The sequence below is a fragment of the Plutella xylostella genome, chromosome 5 (genome assembly GCF_932276165.1).
Source record: "Plutella xylostella chromosome 5, ilPluXylo3.1, whole genome shotgun sequence".
NCBI lineage: Eukaryota > Metazoa > Arthropoda > Insecta > Lepidoptera > Plutellidae > Plutella > Plutella xylostella.
The window spans coordinates 4,025,015-4,050,594 of NC_063985.1; the positions used below are offsets into that span (position 1 = coordinate 4,025,015).

The window sequence follows — 25,580 nt, forward strand, 5'->3', positions numbered from 1 at the left end:
TGTCGGTCAATCCGTCCCATTGGGCTATGAGAGTGATGGAACAGAGAGTGCTCCTGTGTACTGCGCACACACTTGGGCACTATAATCTACTCCTGCGTAGATGGCTGATCTCAATTGAGATTGGCCGCCGTGGTCGGAATTCGGCTAGGAGGACATTATTATTATTATTACAATAAACTTTATATTATACAGAAGAAATCACACATGGAAGAAAAAAAAAGAAACGAACGTTTCCTCACAATGAGAGGCACCTCATTTGAAAGAGGAGAATGACTTCTACAAAATACAATCTTCACAAAAACCGAATTCGTGCGCCCCATTTGTAAACCCAACCCGAGTCCGTTACAATTTCTAGTATTTTCTTTGCATACTATAATATTTGTGGGTAAAATAAATTTTCAATAACTTGCAACACCATGTGATTTGTTATGATATGGTACCTCGTAATTTTTACTTAAAACTGATACTAAAAGACCTTACAGTATTAAAATTAGTATCGTTTTATATTAAAATCGAGCCAATAGATAGTACTATGATGAATGTAAGCTTGTTAAACTTGATAGTATCTACTTACATGTGAAAATATATCTCATCCATCATTCCATCGTGTTTTCGTTCAATATGCTTTGTACAACCGAACAAAATCCATCGACCCATGTCACACACTCGTTAAGTGATGATAATAGTCTAATAAACTTAATAAACACCCACAAATCACTAGCAAATCAAAAATAAATAGCATTTAGAAAATTTTGTTGTAACTGTCAGCCTTTGTTTGGCACAGATTTTTCATTTGTTTCATTGTTTGGCACAGAGAACTGACGTAAACAGGCGCCACAGCAAAAAGGACAAAAAACATTTACAGCTTAACGTTTCTTTCTTACGCTTAATGTAGCTGAGCGTCTCTTTTTCGCAATGTCAGAACTGTCACGATTATACCCCTGTGCTTACTAATGAATTTCATATTGACATGACATAGATTATATGGACCAATTTAGTTCGCTCTCACCGGAACAGATAAGTTTGTGGCACTATACGTTAAAAGGCAAAGTCTCAGAATAACAACAGCGAATAAATTATTAAAACATAAACAATTTCATACTTTTATAATCCATTCAAACTAAGTTGGCATGTCATTTCTATTGCATGCTTTGAAACGCAGCTATTTTTATTTTAGTTGCATTACAGTTTCGTTCCTCGTTCATTCAATTTAATCATGGTATAACTTGGTAGAATGCAAATGTACTTATCCTAGATATTTACTCGCGTATTATTTTAATTCCGGTATAGTTATTCTCGTGTAACGTGATGTTTGGACGAATCCACCCTAAATGTCACAACGTAGGCAGTACCTAAATGGCATACTAAAAGTATTTTATTTTTTAATTCATTGGGTTTTTATTTTAAGGTAGATGTCAAGGCTATTCTAATCTATTCTATTCTATTCTCTGTGGGGGTGTAAGTACCTGCACCTGGCTCTCTCGATTGGAACCTTTGTGCATATCCCCAAGGTCTAAAACTCTGAACTGCCTTCCTAAGCTTGGACCATTTCCCACCACGCTGGTCCACTGCGGGTTGGTGGATTCACATAATTATCTAAATGTGCTAAATCTAGATATGCTGGTTTCCTCACGATGTTTTCCTTCACCGTAAGAGTGATGGTATACATTGTACTTAAGTTAAAAGTACTCATTGGTACATGTCAGCGCCGGGATTCGAACCCGCATCTCTTGCGTGAGAGCGGGCGCTTACGCGACTGAGCTACCACCGATGTTAAGGCTAAAGTAAAGTCCTATTTCATTACCTTATCATTACAAAGGATTGCGATTTGTACTTAAACAATATTCTTAAAACATGATTACTTTAGCGTGGGATTTGTGACGCCCAAAGTAAGCTATAATTGAGATTATGCCAAACTGATAGTATGCGCAAGCCACGAAGACCGCAGACGTCTGCTATTTAACGACTGTCGTTGTGCCGTTATGCCTCAGCTCAACATACCTTGTAAGGTTAAAAAGAGGTTAAGGATGTTATTTAAATTTTAAAGGCAAAAAAACTAAAAAGATGTTTATAAAATTTAAAAATATTTTATTTTTTCAATACAGTCGAAAGGTGTTAACTTTTCATTCACTTATTACACGATGCAGCTGTTCACGGAAAGTCTGAAAATCTCATGTGTCAATTTACAGTAATAAAACCTAATTTAAATTATAATATATATGCATAAATAATAATACAATTACATCAGAGAAGAGGTAATCATGATTTACAACGTATAGTCAAGAGACAATTGTGCGTTTAGTCACAAGTTCACAACCTAAACGTAGATCGCCGTCTTACAAATATTCATTCAAATACAAGTTGGACATTCAGATATTAACTTGAATCGTGTTTGTGTAATCTATGTAATGAATGATCATTTTAAAGACGGCTAATGATAAGATGTAACAACAACCTGGGACGTCCATTCACACCGAACACCTCATTCCTACACGATATACTAAGGATCTATTTCCTTTTCTATAAAACCTACAGTTTTTCGACAATGTGTCAGTTAAAAATTTATAAAAATAAATGATACAAATGTACGCACATATCCCTCCGCTCAGGCAGTTCAACTTCAAGCATACAACATTATAACTAACAATACAGCTATATGTACAAAAATATCGTTAAGGTATAAAATGTATAAATTAATATGTCTAATAAGTACGTTGCACAAAAACACTAAACTTCTTTCTAGATAAACTGAGGTCATAATTTGCGAAATTCGGGGTCAGATCTAATTTAATCGCTAATATTGTACTATGAATACTGTGTTTTGATCGTAAATGCAGTTTTAGACATTTATTCATATCAACAGTCACAGACCTACTCCAAATCACATATAATTACGCACAACTTTAAACATAATAATATTTAATCTCATAAATAACTGCCTAACTTAAAATAATCTGCTAAAAAATTTGTACAATGATAAAATTATAATGAAGTAAGTATAGTAGTAGAGAAGTACAAATAAATAAAATAAATTACACAATATCATATTTGAAACAGTCTTTAAAGAAGTAGAAGAGAATGGAGACAAAATGGAAATGTGTTAAAATAGGAACACTCGCTGAGTTGTACAACTATAATAAGAGACTCTACAATGATATTTGGTCTGTTTTCTTGTATTGTGTTTGTCCACATTGAAATTCAAGTGCGAAGATAAAGATTTGTGAAACGTTTCCAAGACATTTTCTATGACCTGGCGCCGCGCCGGAGGCTACACCACGGAACCATTTTAGGGTTCCACCGTCCGTGGGTGCACGAGACTCCGTGAAAATGGATTCACGTTTCGCCTCCGGCACGGCAGGCACGGAATCCTAACGTTTTGTAAGAGACAAACCATATCGTGGAATGACTTTAGTCCTTAATGATTTCACTTACAATGATTTTAACGTAAACTAAACATTGATAACCGATTTTAGCCTCCGTGTGTAAATATAGAGTGACTTAATTAAACGTTACAAGTCACGGTAACGTTTGTTAAACAACCTGAAATCTAGCAAGCTACTGAAGCTAGCAAGAGCATTGCATAAGGCATATTGCGACATAACTTTACGGTAAAGATGTCAAAATAACAAGAATAACTACACTCGTAACTATAAGCAGTCGTCAATCGAGTGACTGGTATCAGTCCTGATATTGTCTCTAGCACTTCCTCAATGTCTGGAGGAGTCGCTCTCGTGTCCGGAGTCCCGTCCGTTCTCGCGTGGCGAGGCGCGGTGCTCGCGCTCGTCGCGGTAGCGGTCGCGGTCGCGGTCACGGCGGTCGCGTTCGCGTGAGCGGTCTCGGTCGCGGTCGCGGTCTCTGTCGCGGTCCCGGTACTCTCGGTCGTCGTCGCGCTCTCGTCGCCGGTCGTAGTAGTGGTAGGAGCGCCGGGACTTCCTGTCGCCAGGTGTCACCACCTCCACCTTGATATTGGCTGTCGCCGTAACCTGAAAACAATAAACATAAATTAGCATATTTGTCATCTATTTTTTTAACACCGCCTCCCAAAGAGCATCGCATCTAAAAGGAAATTTTAGAATATGGTAGCAATACATTTTTTAATGGCTTATAATCGCCTCAGATAACTCAAAATGTACCTTTAGCAATCTTCTTCTTCCTTGCCTTATCCTTATTTAGGTAAAATGTACCTTTAGCAATATGAATGTTAAAAGTAAATCAAAGCTCACCTTCGTAGTGATAGCTCCTGGATGCGGTGATTTGGACGTGGGCGTGGACCGTCCGCTTCCGGCGGAGTCGCTGCCGTTGTACGTGGTGGTCTCCACGACCACCTCGGGCTGCACCACGATGGACTGCATGGAGGACTGCACGGAGGGCGCGGAGCTGTGCCAGCTGGGCGGCTCCTCGGTGATGGTGGTGAGCGAGGGCGCGCACGGACGCGGGGCCGACTTGTTGCGCGACTTGTCGTCGCGGGAGTTGCCTGTCGACTTGCGCGTGTGGATGGGAGAGCTTTTCGGGGAGGGGGTGGAGAGACGCTCTGGGTGTTCTAGCGGTTGCACCTGAAAGTGGAATAGGGAGTTTTAGCTACATGCTTATAAACAATCTGGTATTAATTTCATGAAAGTAAATAATTTGATATCAGAACATGACTATAAAATAAAACACACCTCAGCAGCCGGTCCCAAAATAGCCAGCACGACGGGGAAGAACAGCAGTCCGTCAATCAGCCCCAACAGCACCAGAGCCAGTAGCAGTCTGAGGAACAGTCTGGCCACGAAGCCGAACTCGCTGCAGGCCAGCATGGACGCGGCGAGCGCGGCGGCGATGGCCCCGTGGACTACTGGGGCCAGGACCGACTCCAGCGCCAGGGCGGCTCGCCGGCGCTTGCAGCCGATCGAGGTCACGAAAGCCTGGATAAGGAGAGGAAATTATAGTTTGTGACGTGGCTAGCAAATAATTTAAAGCTAACAGAAGTACTAAGGTGAAAGCCCAAACATAAAGAAGGCTCTGATTCCAAGATGATTGAATTTGATGATATATTAAGACAATCAAAAATAAGCATTTACACAATATATAATAATATGTCCAGCAAGGTTGGTACACAAGAAGATTTAGAACAATGCTTACCAAGCACAAGTGCACCGTGAAGTGAACTCCTCGCCCAATAGAAACGACTAGAAGCACGGCTGGGACGGCGGACAGCTTGACCCCGAGCAGCGCCATCACGCCCATCAGCTGCAGCACTAGCGTGGCCATCGCCAGCGTCACCAGCGTCGCAGCCCACACGTTCAGCAGCAGCACCATCACAGCCTGGAAGTAACACCAATCATTAGTCACAAGTTCAGAGAGGAGGATGTACAGCTAATAAGTATAAAGTTGTTCAAATCAACTGACCACAAACACAGCCGCTAAGGCACAAGCCAGAGCCAGCATCAAGGACCATCGGAGATACAAGTATTGCTCCCAGAAGAGGAACGGTATGCCTGACGGGAAGTTCGATAGACCTTTCGCTTCAAACTTCAGACACAGCTCTCGTACTGTCATTATCATATTCGTGATGCTCTCTGTATCGCTTAGCCCAGATAGGTAGAAGGGCAGTTGGGTGTATATGAGTGGTGACGACTTTGGTATCTTTAGATCTACATCGCTCGGAGAGTGTGTCCATCTTTTTGGTTGAGGTTTCAGGTTTCCTTGTGAAGCTCCGTATGCCAAAGCGTCATTCGTAGCCCAGGCCGATAGATAATTGTAAAAGGCTTTAGGATTAATTATTCCATCCTTATCCACTAATCTATGTCCTTTAGAGTCATTCGATATGAGAGCCTTGTCTATAGGATTGTCCACATGACCGGTTTGTACCATGAGTTTGTATCCTAAGATTCCTTCATCACTAGCGTTCTTGCACCAATATTCTGGTGTTATGCATCCATTGGCGACTTCTTTGTCAAAAGCCTCTTGCAGGTCTAATAGCCAATCTCGGAACAGGCTGAGCCAAAACTTTGTGAGGCCTCCATTGTCGTTTTTGATAATGTTCGGTATCCTGACAAATTGATCGTGATATTCGTACAGAAGCTTCTGGTTGGTGGGATATTCGAAGTCTCCTTGCGTGACAGCGTACATGTTGTAGAAGCCGAAGTATTTCTCTTGCCGGGAGAGGAACTCGTGTTCATCCGTGTTTTCAGGTACAATATCTGTTAGATCTAAACCATCTCTGACTTTCATCGCTCCCCATAAGCTGGCCAAGACGACCACTATCAATGTAAGCATTGACGTCACCTAGAAAAAAAAGCTAATTAGATACGGTCACATTTAACGAACTTGTTCCAAGTTTAATAACCAGTTCTATGTTCTACATACCTTCACAGCAGGGCGCATAATAAAAGGCGCGTAGTAATTCTTCGCCCATTTAGTTAATGACAAACTGAGGCAACAGCTCTTTTGCGCTTCATCACCTTCATCGTCCGGATCTAATGGCTGCTTGGTGGTATCTTTCCACGCATTCTGCAAAAACCAAAAAATATTATAATGTGATCTTAAACATCTACATCGGTATAATAATAACTGAACCTATATAAACGTAAACGTAAAATTGATTTTATTTACCCTTTCATTCTTTGGCAGAGATTTCAATCGGTGGTCAATCTTCTTAGTTCGTTTCGGAAGTGGACTTTCTGGCATCAGGCAGCATAAAAAGTCAGCTCTTGCTGCCGATCTTCTTCTTAAGTCTATCGATATCATTGCGGGAAACACTAGCAGTATTGATCCCAAGTTGAACAGCAGGAGGATTGCAGCCTGAAAAAAGATCCACGGTAAATAATCCACACTTAAACATAACAGTACTACACATTAACATTAAGGGGGAATATCGATAAACAGGTAAGTTGTGCGAAAAGATTATATTGATGGAACTAACCTGTAAACAAAACACCCTCAGCGCGGGTATAGGCAGCAGGGCCGCAGCTAAGAAAGCCAGGACATTGCAGAGAGACGCCAACAGGACGCTGAGGCCGCTCTTCTTGAGCACCAATCCCGTGCGTTCTTCCCTCGGCACGTCTCCCGCTTGCTCCACGTACGTGTGAGTGAGAAGGAACATGTCTTGCACGCCCAGACCGAGCGCAAGGAACGGAACTATTTGCGTACTTGATGCGTTGAATGGTATACCTGAAATATTATGGTAGGATTTAGCTACAAAATAACATAGGAACTACATATTTGGCGATTGCATGAGATGAAATGAAAAATCATGTTAACAAAAACAAATTAAAGACAATTTGGTGATTGGATGTACCTAATTAAATAAAATAATAATTAAACAAAAACAAAATAAAAGAGGTTTACCTAGTAAAGCACAAAACCCTAAGCCGGCTGCGACGGATATGGACAGAAGGAGCACCCCCGCGATCCCGACTCCCGCCTGAGACCGCACTGGGTCTTGCCATTGCACTAACGTCACAGCTACATAAATTAACTGAAAATAAAATAACAAAAAGAACATAAAGTAAACGTAAAAAAAAATGGCGAAAATAAAAGAAAAATTGTGACGGAGTTTATGAGTAAGCATCAGGCATGCATTTACTGCAATCCCTGAATGGGTGACATGGGACTCCCTCCTCATATGTTGGACGAGCCGTATCACCGTATTGGAAAGAGGCTCCGAGTTTTTGGTTGAAGACGTAAATAATGTAAACTCACCATAAACATGTACCCCAGCACGATGTTCTTGAGCTCGAGCTCGGAGAACTTGCCGAGGATGTCGTTGAGCGTGGACGTGGAGAAGGGGAAGAAGCTGTACGCCTCCGACGCGTCGTCGTTGGACGACGTCTTACGCACCTCCTGCGGGTTGGAGGGGCTATTAGTATGGGGATGGGGGTAATAAGGGTTTTGCTGGTGTCTCGATGGTGCCCTATTATTTATAATATTGTGCCTGGTTGGAGAAGAGTAATTCGGAAAACGATTCGGAACTCGTTGATGGTTGTATTAGTTAATACTTCTGAAAATCTGATTCGATGGGATCCATTAGTATGAGGTACAAAGCAATTGACATAAAATCTTGAAGTGAACTAGTCTTTATTATCTACAAAGTCAAACGATTCATCGTATAAATATAAAAAATCTGATGAACGTATTTTACAAACTACTCTCCGTTCAAAAAGGGGCACACCAAATTATGATTAAGTTGGTATGAACAACTTACGGCAGCGAACTTCCGTTGCCAGGCGTCGAGCACGGCGGCCGCCTTCTCCTGCGTCCAGCCCACGTGGTGCACCTTGTAGTGCTCGGCCCAGTACTCGAACATCTCTCGCTCGCCCATCAATTGGACCACGGACTGGAGCGCGCGCGCACTGCGCAGCGCCGACGTGGCGTTGCGGGTCACGCCGCCGGCCATCAGCTGCTGCGGCCAGTGCATGTAGGCCGCCGCGAACCCGTAGCACCCCGTCGACAGCTCCGCCGCCACGTCTGGAATCTACACGAGCCGGGAGTGAGTTCAGACATTCCAAGAAACACACAAAAGCTTTACAAATTTAGAGAGTATAGAGACGTCAGTATTTTGGTCGTCGTTGTCATTACGGAACGACAATACATCACCTGCATTCGACAACATAGTTAGGGGACAATGCGCGATGCAAGATTTACGAGGTTTCCGTGGAATTCCGTCCGAGTCTCGGTCGTATTGATACTGTTATTGTGATGGGTGATAGCGGCGGCCGACGGGCCCATTGAGGCGCGTACAATGCGCCCGTATAATGCGTCGGTCGGTGCGCGAACAAAGCGGCGCGGCGCGCGTGGGTGGCTCGCTGCCTGCCTGCCCAGCCAGGGACGGGATACGCAAAAAATGAACCTTCCACCACTCGACGGATTTAAATGCGTGTAAAAAACAACCGAAACGAACCGTTGCGTAAGCGACTGAGTTTCGCACTCGTGCTGCAAACACACTCGAAGAGCTTAACGAATGACATAATTTCGTTTTATGACGAATAATTACTTGAATGGTAAACAAAATTATATTTCCAAATACTTATTTAAGTAATCTTCGAATGAATTGAGTAATTAATTTGGTCGGAGAACTTTCTCGCCGGGCGGCGCGGGCGCAGGTAGCCGCGGCCGCTTTCATCCCGTCTTATTACAGTTTCCAAAAATATTTTATTATTATGGAAAGTATTTAAAGTTTATGCGTTCGCTCCGATAAAGTTATTTTATTTGTCGTGATCCTATACGCTTTATTTATGGGCCAGTAAAACTGTCGTAAATTGAAGTCTTCATAAAAGGTCGTCGTAGTAAGAGTGCGGGTCCCACGGCGCGGAACCGATTAAGCGGAATGCTACGAGTGATGTCTCAATCCGAGGTCTCGAATACAGGTTCTAGTTTACAAAAAGTCGATAAATATTGTGAGGTATTCGCGGAGTCGCTCACCTGTCCGGATTTTTTGTTGGGGGCCGATTCCGGGCACTGCGCGTCGGCGGGGTCGAGGCAGGGCTTGCGCATGTAGGCCGAGGTGATGCCGGCGCGCTTCATGTACGCCTCCATGGTGCTCAGCGGGAACTGGTAGTTCAGCTTCTTCACCTTCTCCAGGATCTCTTGCGGGTTCAGGTTCGTCCATTGCAACCGCTCTCGGAGACCCCTGGAAGTTCAATGCGGACGTTTAGAAGATTCCTGTATAATATAGATATACCTAATATATTTTTTCCAAATGTTATAGTATCTGCAAAGCCAACTTTAATAAAATTTAGTTTTTTTGTGGTTGTAACTACAACAACTGAACTCCCAGAGAAACTTATAAGTAAGTTGCTTTATAAAAAGCTCTGCCATCAGTAAGCTACTTACGGTATCAAAATAGGATAATCCGGGCCGAGGAGCTTGGAGCCTTCCCAGAAGCAGTCGAGGGGGGTGATGATGGCGCACGGGATGATGTTGTCGAATATCTTCTCGATGTGGTACGCCTCGAAGTCGGGGATGCTGGGGCTGTAGCACAGGTCCTTCAGCCGCCACTCGATGTCGTACATGTGCACCGTCACCCGCGTCGCTGCGTGCACCACCTGCAACATGTCCCCATTAGAATTGGAAGCATTCTGCGGTTTCCCCCGAAACCAACATGGTAAACTCAACAGTGATTCTATCTAAGTCCAAAGAAAGAGTAGTTACCTTGAGATGTTGCAGCAACGCCCCTGCATGCAGTAGCGAGACGTCAGGGTCCTTGGCGGTCTGGATGATGAGCTGGTGCGTGGAGGAGTCGGCCTCGCCCAGCGCCTTGGCAGTGTACCGGAGCTCGGCCTCCAGACGCCCGCCCTCTGCACACAAACATACAAGACATTAGCAAGAGAAGAAAACACATACATAAACATAAGGCGTCCGCCACCAGTAATAGTCAGGGAGGAGCTCAACCCTCGCCGACAGAACGCAATTAAACCCACAAAAGAGTTATTTGTTTACTCAAAAACACAATAAGAAGAATCAATTTACTGCCGTTATTAATTCCCCGTGGAATGACCGCGCCCGGTGGTCCGGGTTTGCTTGTGGCAACATTGTTCAAATTAGTGTCCGGGATCGACCGGCAAAAACTACAGAAAACATATATTCATGAAAATGAAATTAACCGGACACTATATTTATTTTTTCGTAGTGCACCGCCTGTTTTAACCATAAAAGTGAATCGTCGAGTTAATGTGCGGCCTAGTCGCCGCCGCACGAACAACTTCATTTACTTATTCTTGTTCTCGGTCGATGGACACAGATAAAGTTCCGGAAGGTCTTTCATTTGCGGCGAACCTGTCCGTAAATGTGTCCAGAAACATTTAAAAGTACTTCTGTCAGGCATGCGTGTAATTAACTACACCGTAATGACTTCTTTAGACACTGACGTAGGAAGGTATTCAGAATATTTATCCATTTATTCTCTCTACTAGGGCTGAGTATTTTTTGCTTCCTCGTTGAGTTAACATATTTGTGTGTGTCGCCACATTTAGTAATGAAAGGCCGTAGTGATCAACACATCTGTGACAAGATATATTACGGAGTAAAAACACCCTTCAGCACCATATGGCCTGAACATGGATTTGCCTCGGCCTCACATTCCGTCGGTTGATGTGTACCGAAGTACCGACACAACATGATAAATGATTTTATAAAAAATACAGAAAATCATTTAATATCGATTTGCAAAGAAGGATTACAAAACTTATTTATTTCTGATTCTTGTATGTACGTTTAAAGACTTCATTAGGATCCTGTTGCGGAGATGTTTTGCAATCAATCTAAACCTGTCAGATACCTAATGCAAAAGGAAAAAAATTGCTAAGGGGCCTTTAACGTTTTTTTTTCTCCTAATGCATAATATATCGTTATCAGGAAGGTTGCAGGAATTCGTTCCAATTAACACCTTCCCGCTGATTTATCACCAGGTTTGTCACTTTTTTGTTTGCACAGAGTGGGACCCGCGCGGCGCGTCCGCCTCCGCCGCCGCCGCTGCCGCCGCTGCTGCCGTGAACATTCACATTAGGGTTTCGTTCCCGCTTTCCCGGGAATTCCCGTTCCCGGGAATTCCCGGGAAATTGGTCCTTCCCGAAACCGGGAAAAAAATTGCATTCCCGGGAATTCCCGGGTTTGATTTTTTATCGATTTTATGCTATATTATTTTCGTCTTTATCTATCTGTTTCTCCTTCCTTAAACAAAAAAAAATATCGGCAGGTGCGTCGTCTACGATCAGAAACTCGGTTTTGTTGTAAATTATTGGAAAATCATACGTGTTATTGTTTTCGCGCAGCTTCATTGTAAAGATAAATGACTCATCTACATCACTTTGTTTCACCTCTTCCTGATTCAATATTTTCATCTTTCATCCTCCCACCTACCTAAAAAACAATTGATCGGCTTTTACATATGTGACCAAAGAGTATGTAAAAGATAACACTAGTGTGACACCTGTCATATATTTTTTATGTCCCCGTTTTATGTCCGCGTTTTATTTTTTATAAAATTACTAACGCATAGAAAAAACAAAAATAAGAAGTAGGTTGAGCGATAAATCTTTGAATGAATTAATTTTTCTAAAACATTACCTCAAGTGTAATTAATTTTCTATTTTAATTATATGTCATAATAATATTATTTTCAAACTATTAATTATAATACCTTTGTTATTGTTTTATTTACAATTAAGAAAAACAAATGATTTGGCATGTACTCGTAAAACAAATCATTATATGAAATTTGGATTGTTAATTTATCTGACTGTTGCTTTTTTCTACCTATACTAGTGATAAAAGTATATTTGATTTAATTGTAAGAGTTTTAATAGACTATTTTATAGACTTTTAATACTCGAAAATAGCAAAACCAAGCATTTAAAATAATTTCCCGTTTCCCGGGAATTCCCGGGAAATCTTCAAAATAATTCCCGTTTCCCGGGAACAGAAAAAGGTCGGGAAAAACGAAACCCTAATTCACATTTAAATACGTGAAGTACGGCGGCGAAATCTATTTATAATGTGTATCTAACTACCTACTCATAGGCAGCTTGTGTTTACGACACTCTGCCATTCATCGGTCGGCGACTTCATTGAGCGCCATCCTTTGTGATGAACACACGCTTATCATTAGATGCGGCGACTCATTACTACTAATTAACTTTAATAAAATGCTCGCAATAAGAATGGTATGACAATTTGGTGCATGGCAGTAATACCTAGTACACACCTTAGCTGAGTTTTATTTCGGTCGCTAGTGTACGAGCGCGTGAGGACGCGGTAGAAAGGGCTCTAGGAAGGCGCGCGCTATTTTTGGTTAACTTCGTCGTAATGTCGGGAATTAGTTCTCGTTGGATGTGTCTGTTCACACATTTTGAAATACGAAGTCGTAACATGACGCTGAGAGTTTAAAGTAGGAGCCGGATTATATGGAACTCATTTAATTTTATTGTTATTTTGGCGGCTAAAATAAGATAGAAAATTATGCTGTCAACGTGGAGCCAACTCATGTTATGTCATGGACACTTCGAACATTTTCAGCATCCCATACAAATATCACTCACGGCTGTCACTTGTCAAGTCAAGAGTTAGAATACATAATTTGGAGTTCGCATAACACTCTGTATGTAAATTAGCTGGCGGAGGATTAAAGCGTGAAATACAATGGAACCTACGAGTGACTTGCAGCCTTCGAAACCGAGGGGAATTTATTTAATAATACCTACCTATCCAGTACAATGTATAGCATAAATTAAAGTTATACGACCCAAAACGGGGATATACTAGAATGTATCTAGGTACATTAAATAACTAGATTATTTATTTCAGATTGAAAGGGATTTCAGTATAAACTTATCAGCTGTCGAGGTGTCGACTATCAAGAAAGTGCGATTAAGTAGTTAAGTATTTTTTTTTGTCACAGGTAAATGCAGGCTTCTGTAAACATACAGTCAAAAATTGAAAGTAAATAAGTTTAAAGCTGGGCTACCGGGCGCAGCGGCTCTCAGCTAAACTTAGCCGCGGCCAGGCGTTCCGGATATTAGGGATTATCATAAAGCAAGTGGAGTGGATCCCGCCTCATCCCGCACAAGCCGAGACTATTTTAACACCTCCCTAGCTACACCAACCGTGGCCGTGGGCGCGATTTACGAGCCGAACGCTGCCATCCCTCGTTAAACCCATCGCGCGTGCATCAGACGTTACCAGCTGGAATGTCGACTATTGACACTCCAGTTTAATAGTCATAACTACTTATTACTGTATTTATATATGTAAACAATGCTGTGCCTCATTCAGTGAGGACAGGGCGGGCGGCGCGCGGCCCAGCGGCAAGGTCATTGCGTAGGTTATCTGCACTCGCAACTTTCACGCCTTATCTCCAGCTGCGGCTCGATTCATCAACTCATCTTATCGAGCTGCATGAAACGGAAGACGTCTACAAAGAGCCCTAATGACCGCCCGGCGTCGTGACAGTACAATGTGTAATAATTCTCCAATGATAAATCTGTCAATGTATGCCGCAAGAGTCACAAGCGTGTCGCGAACCTTTTATTGCATGCTGGATGCGTGCGCGCCGATAATGACAACATTTCTACTGGCGGTAGCGGCGATCAGAGTGGACGATCACAATGAATGACGTGGTCGGCGAGGGGGCGGGCGCGGGGCGCGGGGGGCGGCGTGCTGCGGCTGTGTGAGTGCGGCCACCCGCGCGCCGCCGCCGCGCCCGTGTGGTCCGCGCCCCGCCGCCGCCGCCGCCGCCCCGCGCCGCGCCGAGCCCTCTATGCAAATTAGCCAGCGTACGAAACAGATGGATAGCGGAATAAACAAACCAACGTCCTTTGCGGCGAACCTAGCCAGCTCCGCATAGCATAGTCCGCATTAAGACATTAGCGTCTCGACAACATAATGCTGCGTACTCGTCGAAGGAGTGCCTCCATTACGTCAATTTCAATCAATTGAAAGATATTTACAGCATCACACTCGATACACGATTGTAGTTCAATATTGTATGAACCGCAGCAGCTAATACTAGTTTTAGTAGGAAGTGAAAGTCGAGGCAGCGGGATTGGTGATAACATCCGTAACAAGTCGGTCACGGTCGCCAAATTGATGAAGCTTTTGAAAAGCCGGTTTTTTACACAAACAACTGCATACCGTTTGCCGCGGCATCCGTGGAAGATCGTACGATACTTTGAGTCGTTCAGACGATGAATAGTCAAGAACACGCGGGCTATGGGACTCCTCGAGGTGCCGAGGAATGTAGGGCTGCGCCAGCGATGGGCGTCAACTGACAGACGATACCAAAGCGATTCGGTTACAGATACTTCGCGTTAAACTTCAATACAGTTATTTGAACCCACATCGAAAGTCTCAGGTGATAACATACCGACCGACACAATCAAAACACGATTTAGATGTGAAAACATGTTTACAACATCAGCTTTATTTGTAAAACTTTCTCCTAAGCTTGATTTTCAGAATTGAAACTGAAAACTTGCGAAGTTGACGTTGACGACGTTGAAAATATGAAAAGCCATGAGGAACATGAAGAAATTTCTTGAAAGACACGTTAATTATGGGATTTATGGGTATTATGATTCTGTCATGGGACAAAATCATAGGCACATCTCAAATTAACAGTGTAGCTAACATGTCCTGGATCCGCGCCGTGCCGTCAGTCATCACGTCCCGCTCGTAATGCGCTCACTCTCCGCTGCCGTCGCCTGATGCATGCCTGCGACGCAGTCGAGATAGCATCGCCCGACTGTTCTCTTTACAACCTCTGCCTTAGGTTTTGTGACCCTTGTCCATGATTTAAATGACACATAAAATAATAATAATTAAACTAATTAGCTACATTGAATCGGTAGGTTGCCCAGCATTTTAAAACAAAAAAGCTCCTCTTGGAGCTTTAAGAAAATAAATTGTTTTTGATAATATCTGAAAAATTTATAAAGTAGAAACAAAAAGATGTCGTTGTATTTATCTTGTTTTGTTTTATCTGTTTAATAACAACACAAAAGCTCTTTTATTTGTAGCGTTGGTGCGAAACTAACGGGCCCCAGCGGAGCGGAGCGGCTCGCAGCGAGATGTCTTCACAAAGCGTCCCGGACAATCCAATCCCGACTTTTTTGTGCGTCAATAGAAATGTTATATTTTTTTAGTTTTATTGGTCGTAATTTCACGTGAGTATATTTACGGGCGGCCGCGGGCCTCCTAATTAAGTTGTTAGGAGACTCGCCTATTGTCCGGGCTCCTATTGTAACGTGATAAGCTTTTATTCATATTTTAAGTTTACAAATATTTACATATTGTTTGGGTCAGTAGCCCTGATCATTATATCAGTTTTCAAGGTTTTGTTTTAAGATAATGTAAGTAAATAAGTAGTGGAATGGCGGCGGCAGGTGCACGACTGGAATCGGTTTCCAGCTCAATCAGAATTCGCATCTGCTGCTCTGTCGGAGCAAAAACTAACTACCTGATTGACATTGAGCTTGTATAATTTGTACAAATAGTACTTTTTGCCTTTCACTGTATTTACAATAACTTCATAAAACTTTCAGGTTGAACTATCGATATCGATCCATCACAATCAAAGTTGTGTTATGTACATGAAGTATTATGAAACAACTGAAACAAAAACCTGTCAGAATCCCCCGAACTTTGTTTACTATAGGACGTGCCTAGCATTAAAATTTATGGTCCCATATATTGTGCCAAATGTTGTCTTTTATTGCTTTTATTTTAATGTCTATTTTCGTTTGGCAATAACACAGCATGATCCAACAAAGACCACCCATCGGTAGGCGACATTAAAGGTCTACGAACAAAACAATGGCATTTGTATATGTTTTGAATTTGCTATTTAAAATAGGTACTTTCTTTAGCTATGTATTATGGACCCCCTCTGAAGATACTAGCTTAAGTCCATGTTCTATCAGTGAACAATTCCTGGGGCTCATCGATTTCAATCTAAAATTCATCTGTCACATCATCATTGATCTCAATTTCGGAGGCTTTAATTTAAATCAATTATTATGTAGGTTGATAGGAGAGGACATCGACGAGGCATTGTGGTACCCGCATTGGGAGCTCGCAGTCATGCTGCTATTGCTATGATTTGTTTTATTTATTCTCATCGATGTAACCAATGGGTTATAAAATTAAAATGATATCCGATGATTTTTATTGAACCCAACGCTTGGGATTGAATAACTTGCCATATATTGCACCTATAATTATGTTTCGGATTCTCTTATCAGTTTTTGGCATAGACCAACTTACAATCCGCACTATTAAACACTCAGGTGTGTTAAATGAAGTAAGAGCAGGCAATAAATATGTTAATGCTAAGCAATTACAAACACTTGACCGACGTTGTGGATTGAGAAATTAATTCGTGCCAGATTGTAACCGGTCCGGCGCTTATCAGCGTGACTAATACAAGCCGTGTGTGAGACCGGGGAGCCACTTATTGCTTAATCGCTTTATGATGATCGCAAAGAATAAGCTAACATTCTTCAACAAAATCATGTTTAAAGAAAATAGGCAAGGTATTGCTAGGGACCTAGTGCTTAGACCGCCGCCTGGCTGACCGCTGCGTGACATGAATATTGAACAGTGACAGGACGAAATGATCGACGTCACTGCCAATGAGCCGTTTTCCTTGACAGCTGTCAGTTGAGCTTTTGGGTAAGCCGATAGATGGCGTGAAAACGCAGTGTACCAACTGTAAAAAATTACATAGAGAGCAAAGAGTACTAAACTCAGAATAAGAACTCACTAGTTGTGATTAAATGTCGGGTGGTAGCGCGAGCCATCCTTCCGAGGCTCAGACTGCATGTGGCTTGGGATAGTGCTAAGTATTCTGTGAATAGTTCTACCCGCGCCGTCACGTAGTGTTCTTTTCTCTATGCGCGCCGTTTGAACGGGTGCTGCGTGCGAGAACTGATGAGAAAACTTGAAAAGAACGGCTGTACGCACAATCGCACTGAACGCTGAAGCAACAGTGACATCGACATCATAGAGAAAATAATACTACAATTCTACCTACCTACGTCACTTTCACATTTCGTTAGCCTCACAGAATAACATATTGTGATCTGAGTGTGTTCTGAGGGTTTGAAAGTTGGTACAACCCCAGACAACGCCATCTATTTCTCCAAAAAGGAACTTTTTTTTTTTTTTAACAAACGCCTCATAAAGCTTTTTTACTACATTCAATATCCTGTGTGTAGCGCTGTATCAAAGGCTCCGTGCCGTGCGCGTGATCACGTACCGCGCATTAAATGTCTGCCAATCACCCCTTGACCATACGCATGCTTAATGTCAGCAACGTATCACGAAATAATGAATAATTTGTGTCACATTAGCGAGCAGCCGGTGACTCGCAATGTTGCAGTAAATTGAGGTATCTTCCTTTATATGATGGTTGTCAGTGGCGGTATAAGGGCGGTGTCTCAGCGGCGGGCGGCGGCGGCGGCGGCGGCGGCGGCGGCGGCGGCATGCCGCGCACGTCGCCGGAAGCCGCGGCAGACGCGCTGTCACTGCTGCATTTGTATTCAACGTCATGCCCAATGTGCCACAAACTTTAGATGCAGGTCATAGATACGCTCGCTTACTTTACCGTTTTTAGATTAAGGCTGATAAGGACGACGGGGTCTTTTAAATGTTAATGTCTCTTGTCTCTTACCTTGTACCCACAGTTGGTCGACCCGCGAGTGTATCTGTGCCGACTTGAGTCCCACACAGAAGGTGGACAGCACTAGGATGGCGACGAAGAGGACCTTCCCCGCGTCTCCCTGGAGGAAGCAGCCCAAGATGAACAGCTGTTCCTGCAGCCACGCGCGGATCCACAGCGCCGTGCGCCCGCCCTCGATGTTCCCCTGAAACAACCACAGCCGCGGTCAGCACCATACATAACATGCCATCTTACAGTAACTATAGGTACATGTATATTGTATCAAACTGAAAAAAACACGTCGTGTTGAGTCATTCGGGTCATTTATTTGAACAGTAGCTGATCGGCTGAACTTGCATGTCATTCTAATGCGTGGTACCTCGTCACTTTTATTTCTTTTACTCCTTTGAGAACTTTAGAAATATTTTGGCAGGAGTTTAGACAGACTCGAAATTTTGGGACTTTAAAAATAATCCATTGATTGTGATTAATGATGTCGTGGGCAGGGCGGCGGCGGCGCCACGAGGTGAGTCGGGCCAAGTCGAGACTCCGCTCACTAATCACAAAATAATAACTCAATCGACGGATCGTACCGGCGGCGGCGGCGGCGGCGGTGCGGGCGAGCGCCCATTACTCCCAGTGTGCCGTTACCCTTAAAAGCTACAGCGCTTCTTTCTATGTGGGTGGATCATTTTAAAGTTAATTCTAAGCAGTATCATAGCGAATATGACGAATATGGATGAACAGATTCCGCCGGTTGTTAACAATACTTTATTGTTAATGTTAATGTACCTATTTATAAAATAAGGTAACCCGAATCGTAATATACTCAACCGACTACTGTAAACCTAAAATCTGATAGACCAAATCACGCCATTCTTTATTTAAATTCCCATGTTGCAGCAGCTATACCCAACTGGATTTACTTATCCTTAATTTATCCAAGATTTGACCTTTGGTCTGGGTCAAGACTTCTCCTAAATGATCGTCTATCACTTTAGAGTTACGTAGACTGATTAGGATCGTATACCTACAGCATATATACTTAGGTACACGTACATAAAATGAAACGGTGTCAATCGGATGAAATTTATGTTTTGGCGGCAAAAGTCGGCGTGTGGTCGAGCCAGGAGGGTTACTCTATACTCACGAAAAACGCACGAACGAGAGCTTTCGTGCAATCGGCACGTTTAATACAACGAGACAGAGTCGTGGCTCGCGTAGCACCGCTTGGAAACTTAGTTTTTCGTCTTAGGGAGTGACCCCCGGGACCGACCGGTCGGTGATCGATCGCTGCGCCCGCGCCGATAGCAACTTATTCTGCTTTTCAACTTCAAGTAAATACGGGCAATTACCCGCACTTATGTATCAATACATGGGCTATGCCGATCTTAATGTTAATTGCACGTGAACTTTACAGTTTTAAGAAGTCGCGGCCTAAGTCCGTGCAGGAAGCTCGCTGATAAAGATGCGTCAGTTCTATGCGTCGCATTTTAATTAATATGTATTTACGAAAGGAAATATTATCTCCAAACATAAATTTAAGGGCTGTTTAACTAAGTTTTAATTTGTAAGTACCTAATATGAGTCATACACAACACATCCTCAGTGAGACTCCCGCGAGCGTGAGGAGCGGGGTCGGCGAAGGGCTTCGAAATGTGAATCCTCCATCAATTAATACCTTCGTAAAGCGAATTCCTCGGGTGTTTATTTCAAATAGTTCCATGAAAGTGGCATTGTTCAGGCGGGTTCGCTGAACCGTGCGACAGCGTTTCCCGCCAAAAGGGATTCGTACGTAAATAAATAGGGAGTCGTATCAACAATAATAGCAGATATAGCTGGTCTTGGAGCGGCGGCGGCGGCGGCGGCGGCGGGCGAGGTGAATGTCGGGCGCGCTGGGTGGGCGTGACGTCACGGCAAGAATGCGCCCGCGCCGCCCGCCCCCGCGCCCTCCCCGCGCGGCCCACGTGGCCACTACTACGACCAGCCTTACTACCTCACTACACTGCCGTCAGACCCTTCATTTACTCCAATAAAAGCGCTATATTTGCAGTTACACTTTGATCTCATCAGCAGTGACGCAAGTGACGCTGTGGGATAAGTCGTTACGATGTTGCGCCGGCGTCGCCACTTCCTGCAGATAGCAGATCGGAGGCTGTGACCGAGTTCCCATGACCACCTACATCACAGCTGAACAGAGCCAGTGTTTGCTGCCACTATCATGCGACGCATAGACTCAGCTTTGTAGTAGTCTCAGTCTCTCTGCGTATGTAAACATGCATTATCAATCTGCAGTAGTCGAGTGATAATTTTAGACGTAGCTATATTGTACACTGTATAAGAGACGGCAAACTTTGTTCTTTATCGTAACACTTGTACATAATGAGCTCAATAAGCCTATGATTACTTTATAATGTGTCTGTAAACAATAATACGTCTTGTCCCTTGAGCATAATGTTTTATAAATCTTGAGCATAATATTTTATGTAGTAGTTATTTTAAATATAAGTAATCTTTACTTTTAATTTATTATGAAGATCTCTTTGTTGATATCTTCCACATGCTTTTCTATTGTGAGGGGGGGGGGGTGAAGCTCCAGTACGTGGCTCTCTCGAGTGGAAGCTTTGTACATGTCCCCCTAATTTCAGCTCAGCCATCCTAGCCCCCGTCTGAATTGGAGCAACAAGCCCCGATGTTGCAAAACTGAGATAGGCCCTCTTATAAGTCCAATAATAGATAATGACGTTTGTGTATTCTCACCTTTGACAAAATATCTGGTGAATGTTAAGGTTAACGAACGACTTGTTTATAAAAATACTCGTTATCTTTTGGAATTTAACATTTAATGTCAGACCTACTGGTTTTACTATGACGATAAAAAATGCGAGTTGATTCATTAAACTTACTGAATAGTTTTAACGACAATTTGTTTTTAGATAATACCGTGCATCATGTTCTTACAGTTAGAATACTTTAGAATGCTGCTGAAGAGACTCTAATCTTAAATAAATGCAGAGCTTGGAAATTTTAAATTCTTCATAAAGTAAGTATATAACAATTTCTTTATTATCATAGGAACCTATCAACGTTTTCCTTTATAGAATATTCTTTATTTGCACACAAACAAGATAACATAAGTAACATAACTTATATTATAACAATTATGCTAACACATAGGTACAGAAATTTTGATCTTATCGCTGAAAGCGATATAATATCTAATTCTAACGTGCCTTTACAATAAACACATATATTACTTAGAAATTGCACCTATGTACCTATAACACAGGAATATTACCCAGACAAGCAGCTAAAAGCCTCGTGATGCCAAAAGCTACCTCGGTGCACGTACGACTTTGTAACTATCACGCTTAATTTCGATCTCCATGTAAGGGTGTATTGAACGCAGCGACACGACACAGCAAGTGAACATCCGGCGGTGTTTCAAGGGGCCTCATGTTCCGGATCTGCATATAATGGGCCGTAGGTGTGGGCCCACCATTATCCTATCTGAATGCATGGAACGCCGAGCTTAGCGACCTATAAACACAACCTTATACGAGCCAGCATTTCCCTTCTATTGCTCGTTTTGTTTTCTCGTGAATGTAATCAGTGGAATTGTTTTGAGGTGGGGCTGTTGTAGAGATGTAATAACATTGTTAATGTCTTCATTAGCTCGTACGATTAACTGATTGCCGCAAGGCTATAAGAGTAGCTAGCGGATATTTATTTCAAACGTGTGCTTAAATTTTTTTTCAGTAAGTATCTCCTTTGATATGCAATAATTTATTAGGTGTTTTATTAGGTCTATTTCAATAAATTAATCTATTGAGGATGTTCCTGATTTTTCACCCAAATTTCCTGGTCTATCCGAATTATAGCATCGCATTTTACAAGCGTCTAAACTTAGCATAGAACTATCGAGTCCATATGAATACGGTGGAACCTCTAGCTAGAAAGTCGTCCGATTGAGAGAACATAAGAACCGGTTTGGGTAAACAAACATATTCTTATGATATCAAATTAGCTAATGCAGCTTATGCAGCAATTGGTATCAAAGTTAACAAAACATGCAATTATAATGAAAGGGCAAATAAAAATAGATAGAGACATTTTTGGGATAACGGAAGCACAAATGACACAGAAAATCTTTGAAGTCAGTTCAAGAATCTTGAAGCCTTGTTGCTTGATCGGATCGAAGAGTTTTCTACGTAATAAGAATAAGGCATACAAGTAACATGAAAATCCAGGGAATCAAGGAAAATCCACCAACGTTTTTACTGTAAAAGCTAACACGAATTTCCCCTATTTAGAAACAAAATGTTAATCTAATCAAATTTAATGTTAATCTACTTAGTTAATTTATGGATTACAAACAAGTTACTCTTTTTTCAACCCTTTGGGATGCGGTTGCCATTATGAGTATCTAATTCGTCCTTTGCAGTTCACAACTGTCGTAAAAATTCATCCCAAAGGACCTTGTACAAGAAATAACAGCTGTTGAGGACCTGGCTACTGGGTCGGAAGCATTGGGCAATGATGAGGAAAACTGCAGAGACGCAGTGAAGTGTAGACGCCACGTGTTGTGGTTTGGCACTTGCTAAACGATCTTGCTGACTCCTGCCACATGCTGAAACTTAATACCAACCCTTCCTTGAGGTTAATCAGTGCATGCCGCAGCTAATAATATTGTTTGTTTGGCATGGCGTTGTGTTACGGATGGAATCCTAAAATTAATGTGAACTATGAAAATACTGTTTTCAATTACTGGCTGTAGCTTGGGTGATACTTTTTTCAAACACTGGCTCTGTGTCCTAGGATGCCTTCCACAGAATTCACAAGAAATCTGTATGTATATTTTATTTTAAAATCATAAATCGCCAATTGATCTTTACTGTAGGATTTAAGCTGCATCTTTGAAGATAGTGGATTTATAATCATTTTATAGGCCTTCAACGCAGCTGCCGACCGCACGGTCTCAATGTTTGGACGAAGAAAGAAGATCTGAGAATAATTAGAGAGAACGGGACAGACTATAAACTTTGAAAGAAAGGAAAGCAATGATAAAGTCTCTGAGAAAGAAAGGGATGCTCGATCGGAAACCACAAGATGTCTCAATTCCACGAGGCGAGTTCTGTGCGGCCCGGAGCCGGACATAAAACATTGTAGAATTTCATGTCGCATTCTTTTATTTTGTATTCAAGGAGCCAATTATGTAATTTTAAATCATCACTTATTAGGGACACATTCGTAGTAACAGGTTATAATATAATTTATTGAGTTCTTTTTATAAATCATTAGTGATTTGACTGGCATTTGGATAGGAAATTGAATGAAAAATACCTATTTTGAAAAAAACTTATAGACTCTCTATCTCTTTGCATAGTATCTCAAACGTGATTGCAATCCAATTTATGATTCAATCGCCAAATCAATATTTACAAAATATGTGGATGTCAAGTTTTTTTTAAGTGTTTCCCTTCTAGTAGGTTCCATGGCTGCGGCTGGCTCTGAGTTGATGTCTCTATCGGCGCCGCGGCTGCGCGTGCCGCTCGCCCCCGCTGCGCCTTAATTGCTTCATCTTGCATACGCTCCACCGCACCAATATTATATGTTACATTAACTTTACCAACTACAGTTTCTCTTACATCGTCGGCATTCGTTTTCACTCCACAAATAACTTTAAGTTTGACTACCTCTTCATTGAGATCTCCAATTTAATTTTGCGGTTTCAAAAATGCTTTCTTGTGACATAATTGAGTTTTTGTCGAGTTAAGAGGATGGCATGCTTTTGTGGAGTTGTAAAGGGGATTTGCGAAGGGTTTGTGCGTTGGTCCTACAGTTCCCGGCGCGGCGGGGCGCGTGTGAGGCCGCACTTCTAGGAAACCGCTACCTTCCCCGAACTCCCTTTTTGGACCCTACTGTGGAGAAATACGTGCCTCCAAATATGCCTAATTACAGTACCTTCTAAAGAAGTTGCTTGAATTGCAAGCGGTTGATTTTCTTTGGGTATTCGTTCTGATGGTTTGAAGGGCTTTTGTAGTTATGTTGTTAATACTGTTTCAGTTTTCCGTTTACTTATACTACGGGTTAGTTTGTTATTTGAAATGAATATAATTTATATAATTTCTACACACACATCATGCATTTTACAAGTGCAATTGGTTCTGTAATTCTGTCAACTTGTTTCGTTAGTTAAAAGCTCGGAGAGCTGAGTGGCCTTAAAATACGCGCGGCCTTGATAGTACACACAGTAACCGCTAGTCGGCGCCACCCCCATACTGCCGCGTTCTGGACGCAATTGACATTTATAGAAAAACAATCACACGTGTATTATTTATTAGTATGTTAACATTGACCACTGAAAACAAGCTGAAGTTTCAGAAACAACACCTTTTCTAACTCTGAGAGTGCAAGTGCTGCATCCACCCAGCTGGTGCGGATGTAAAGGTCCGCACTGTGGCGCGCCTCCGCCGCCGACTGACTCTCGCGGGCGCCAGCTATCCGAGGATTCGAAGGAGCCTCGGAATCGGGAGCCACCATGATCTCGGGGCCAGTCTTGTCACCAGTGTCCTCATGAAGACGGCCGGAGTCCGTCTGGCGACGCACGCTGTCATATCACTCGCCGCCACATAACCACACACCCACACAGCCTGATCCTTCACTTCTGTCAAAACACAAACGTTTCAATCACGATTTGACACAAAGTTTCGTTTTTGTGTCAAGCACAGTAACGCGCACGACCCGGCTCTAGTACGTCCCGAGAAACACTGTCTGTTTGTTGAGCCGCCATTATGTTTCGGTCGGTCATGTTACCGTTCTGGAGGCCGAGCGCGCCCGAGCGGCCGCGGAGATGGCCGAAGCGCTGCGCCGGGGGACCACACACGTGATAGTGCATCCTTGTCGCACCCACGGGAGTACGCCAGGGTGAGGCGCAGCAAAATAAACACACCCAAGTAAGATCATTGAATGAAGCTACGAAGGGCGCCATCGCCACCGATTCGCTGACTACACACTCCGTATGTAGGTAGTAGGTAAGTACTATGGTACTACGCTTTCTGTAGTCAAGGAAATGATGAGTGTACTTATTTCATAAATTGTGGCATTTTATGGTTATGGGTCGAGATAGTTAAAAAATCTTAAGTTACCAACTCTTAATATAAGTGTCTACCAAACTTTAGTTACGTAGTTTAGCACAACACCGACCTAGGGCAACGAATCCATGTAGGTAGACTCTTTTTTATTGTGTATTCTCTTTCAGGAAAGCTACTTACGGGCGATATCCCATTAGAGCGTTGCTACGCTGCATTTTTTTCGAATATGTTTCAGGCTTAGTTTTCAGGGATATCTCACATGTCATTAAAAAATTATGGATAACAATGCAGACCGGCGGCGGCGACGCAATGGGGCCTCACTATTAAGTGCTGCTTTAGGTATTCCTTTCTCA

The 25,580-nt window shown here is 42.6% G+C and overlaps 1 protein-coding gene across 1 annotated transcript; it reads right to left on the bottom strand.

Annotated features, from left to right (window-relative positions):
• Positions 1–2,071: 2,071 nt before the first annotated feature.
• Positions 2,072–24,921, bottom strand: LOC105397535 (protein patched). The gene is made up of 16 exons (XM_038112787.2): positions 24,527–24,921; positions 18,146–18,338; positions 10,132–10,277; positions 9,814–10,025; positions 9,403–9,610; positions 8,186–8,455; positions 7,684–7,824; positions 7,330–7,459; positions 6,905–7,152; positions 6,595–6,783; positions 6,349–6,492; positions 5,389–6,267; positions 5,122–5,304; positions 4,662–4,904; positions 4,224–4,553; positions 2,072–3,983 (listed from the first exon to the last, which is right to left on the bottom strand). Exons 1-16 carry the CDS (start codon positions 24,674–24,676, stop codon positions 3,708–3,710), a joined length of 3,942 nt encoding a protein of 1,313 aa, XP_037968715.1. The 5' UTR covers positions 24,677–24,921; the 3' UTR covers positions 2,072–3,707.
• Between the last annotated feature and the right edge of the window lie 659 nt (positions 24,922–25,580).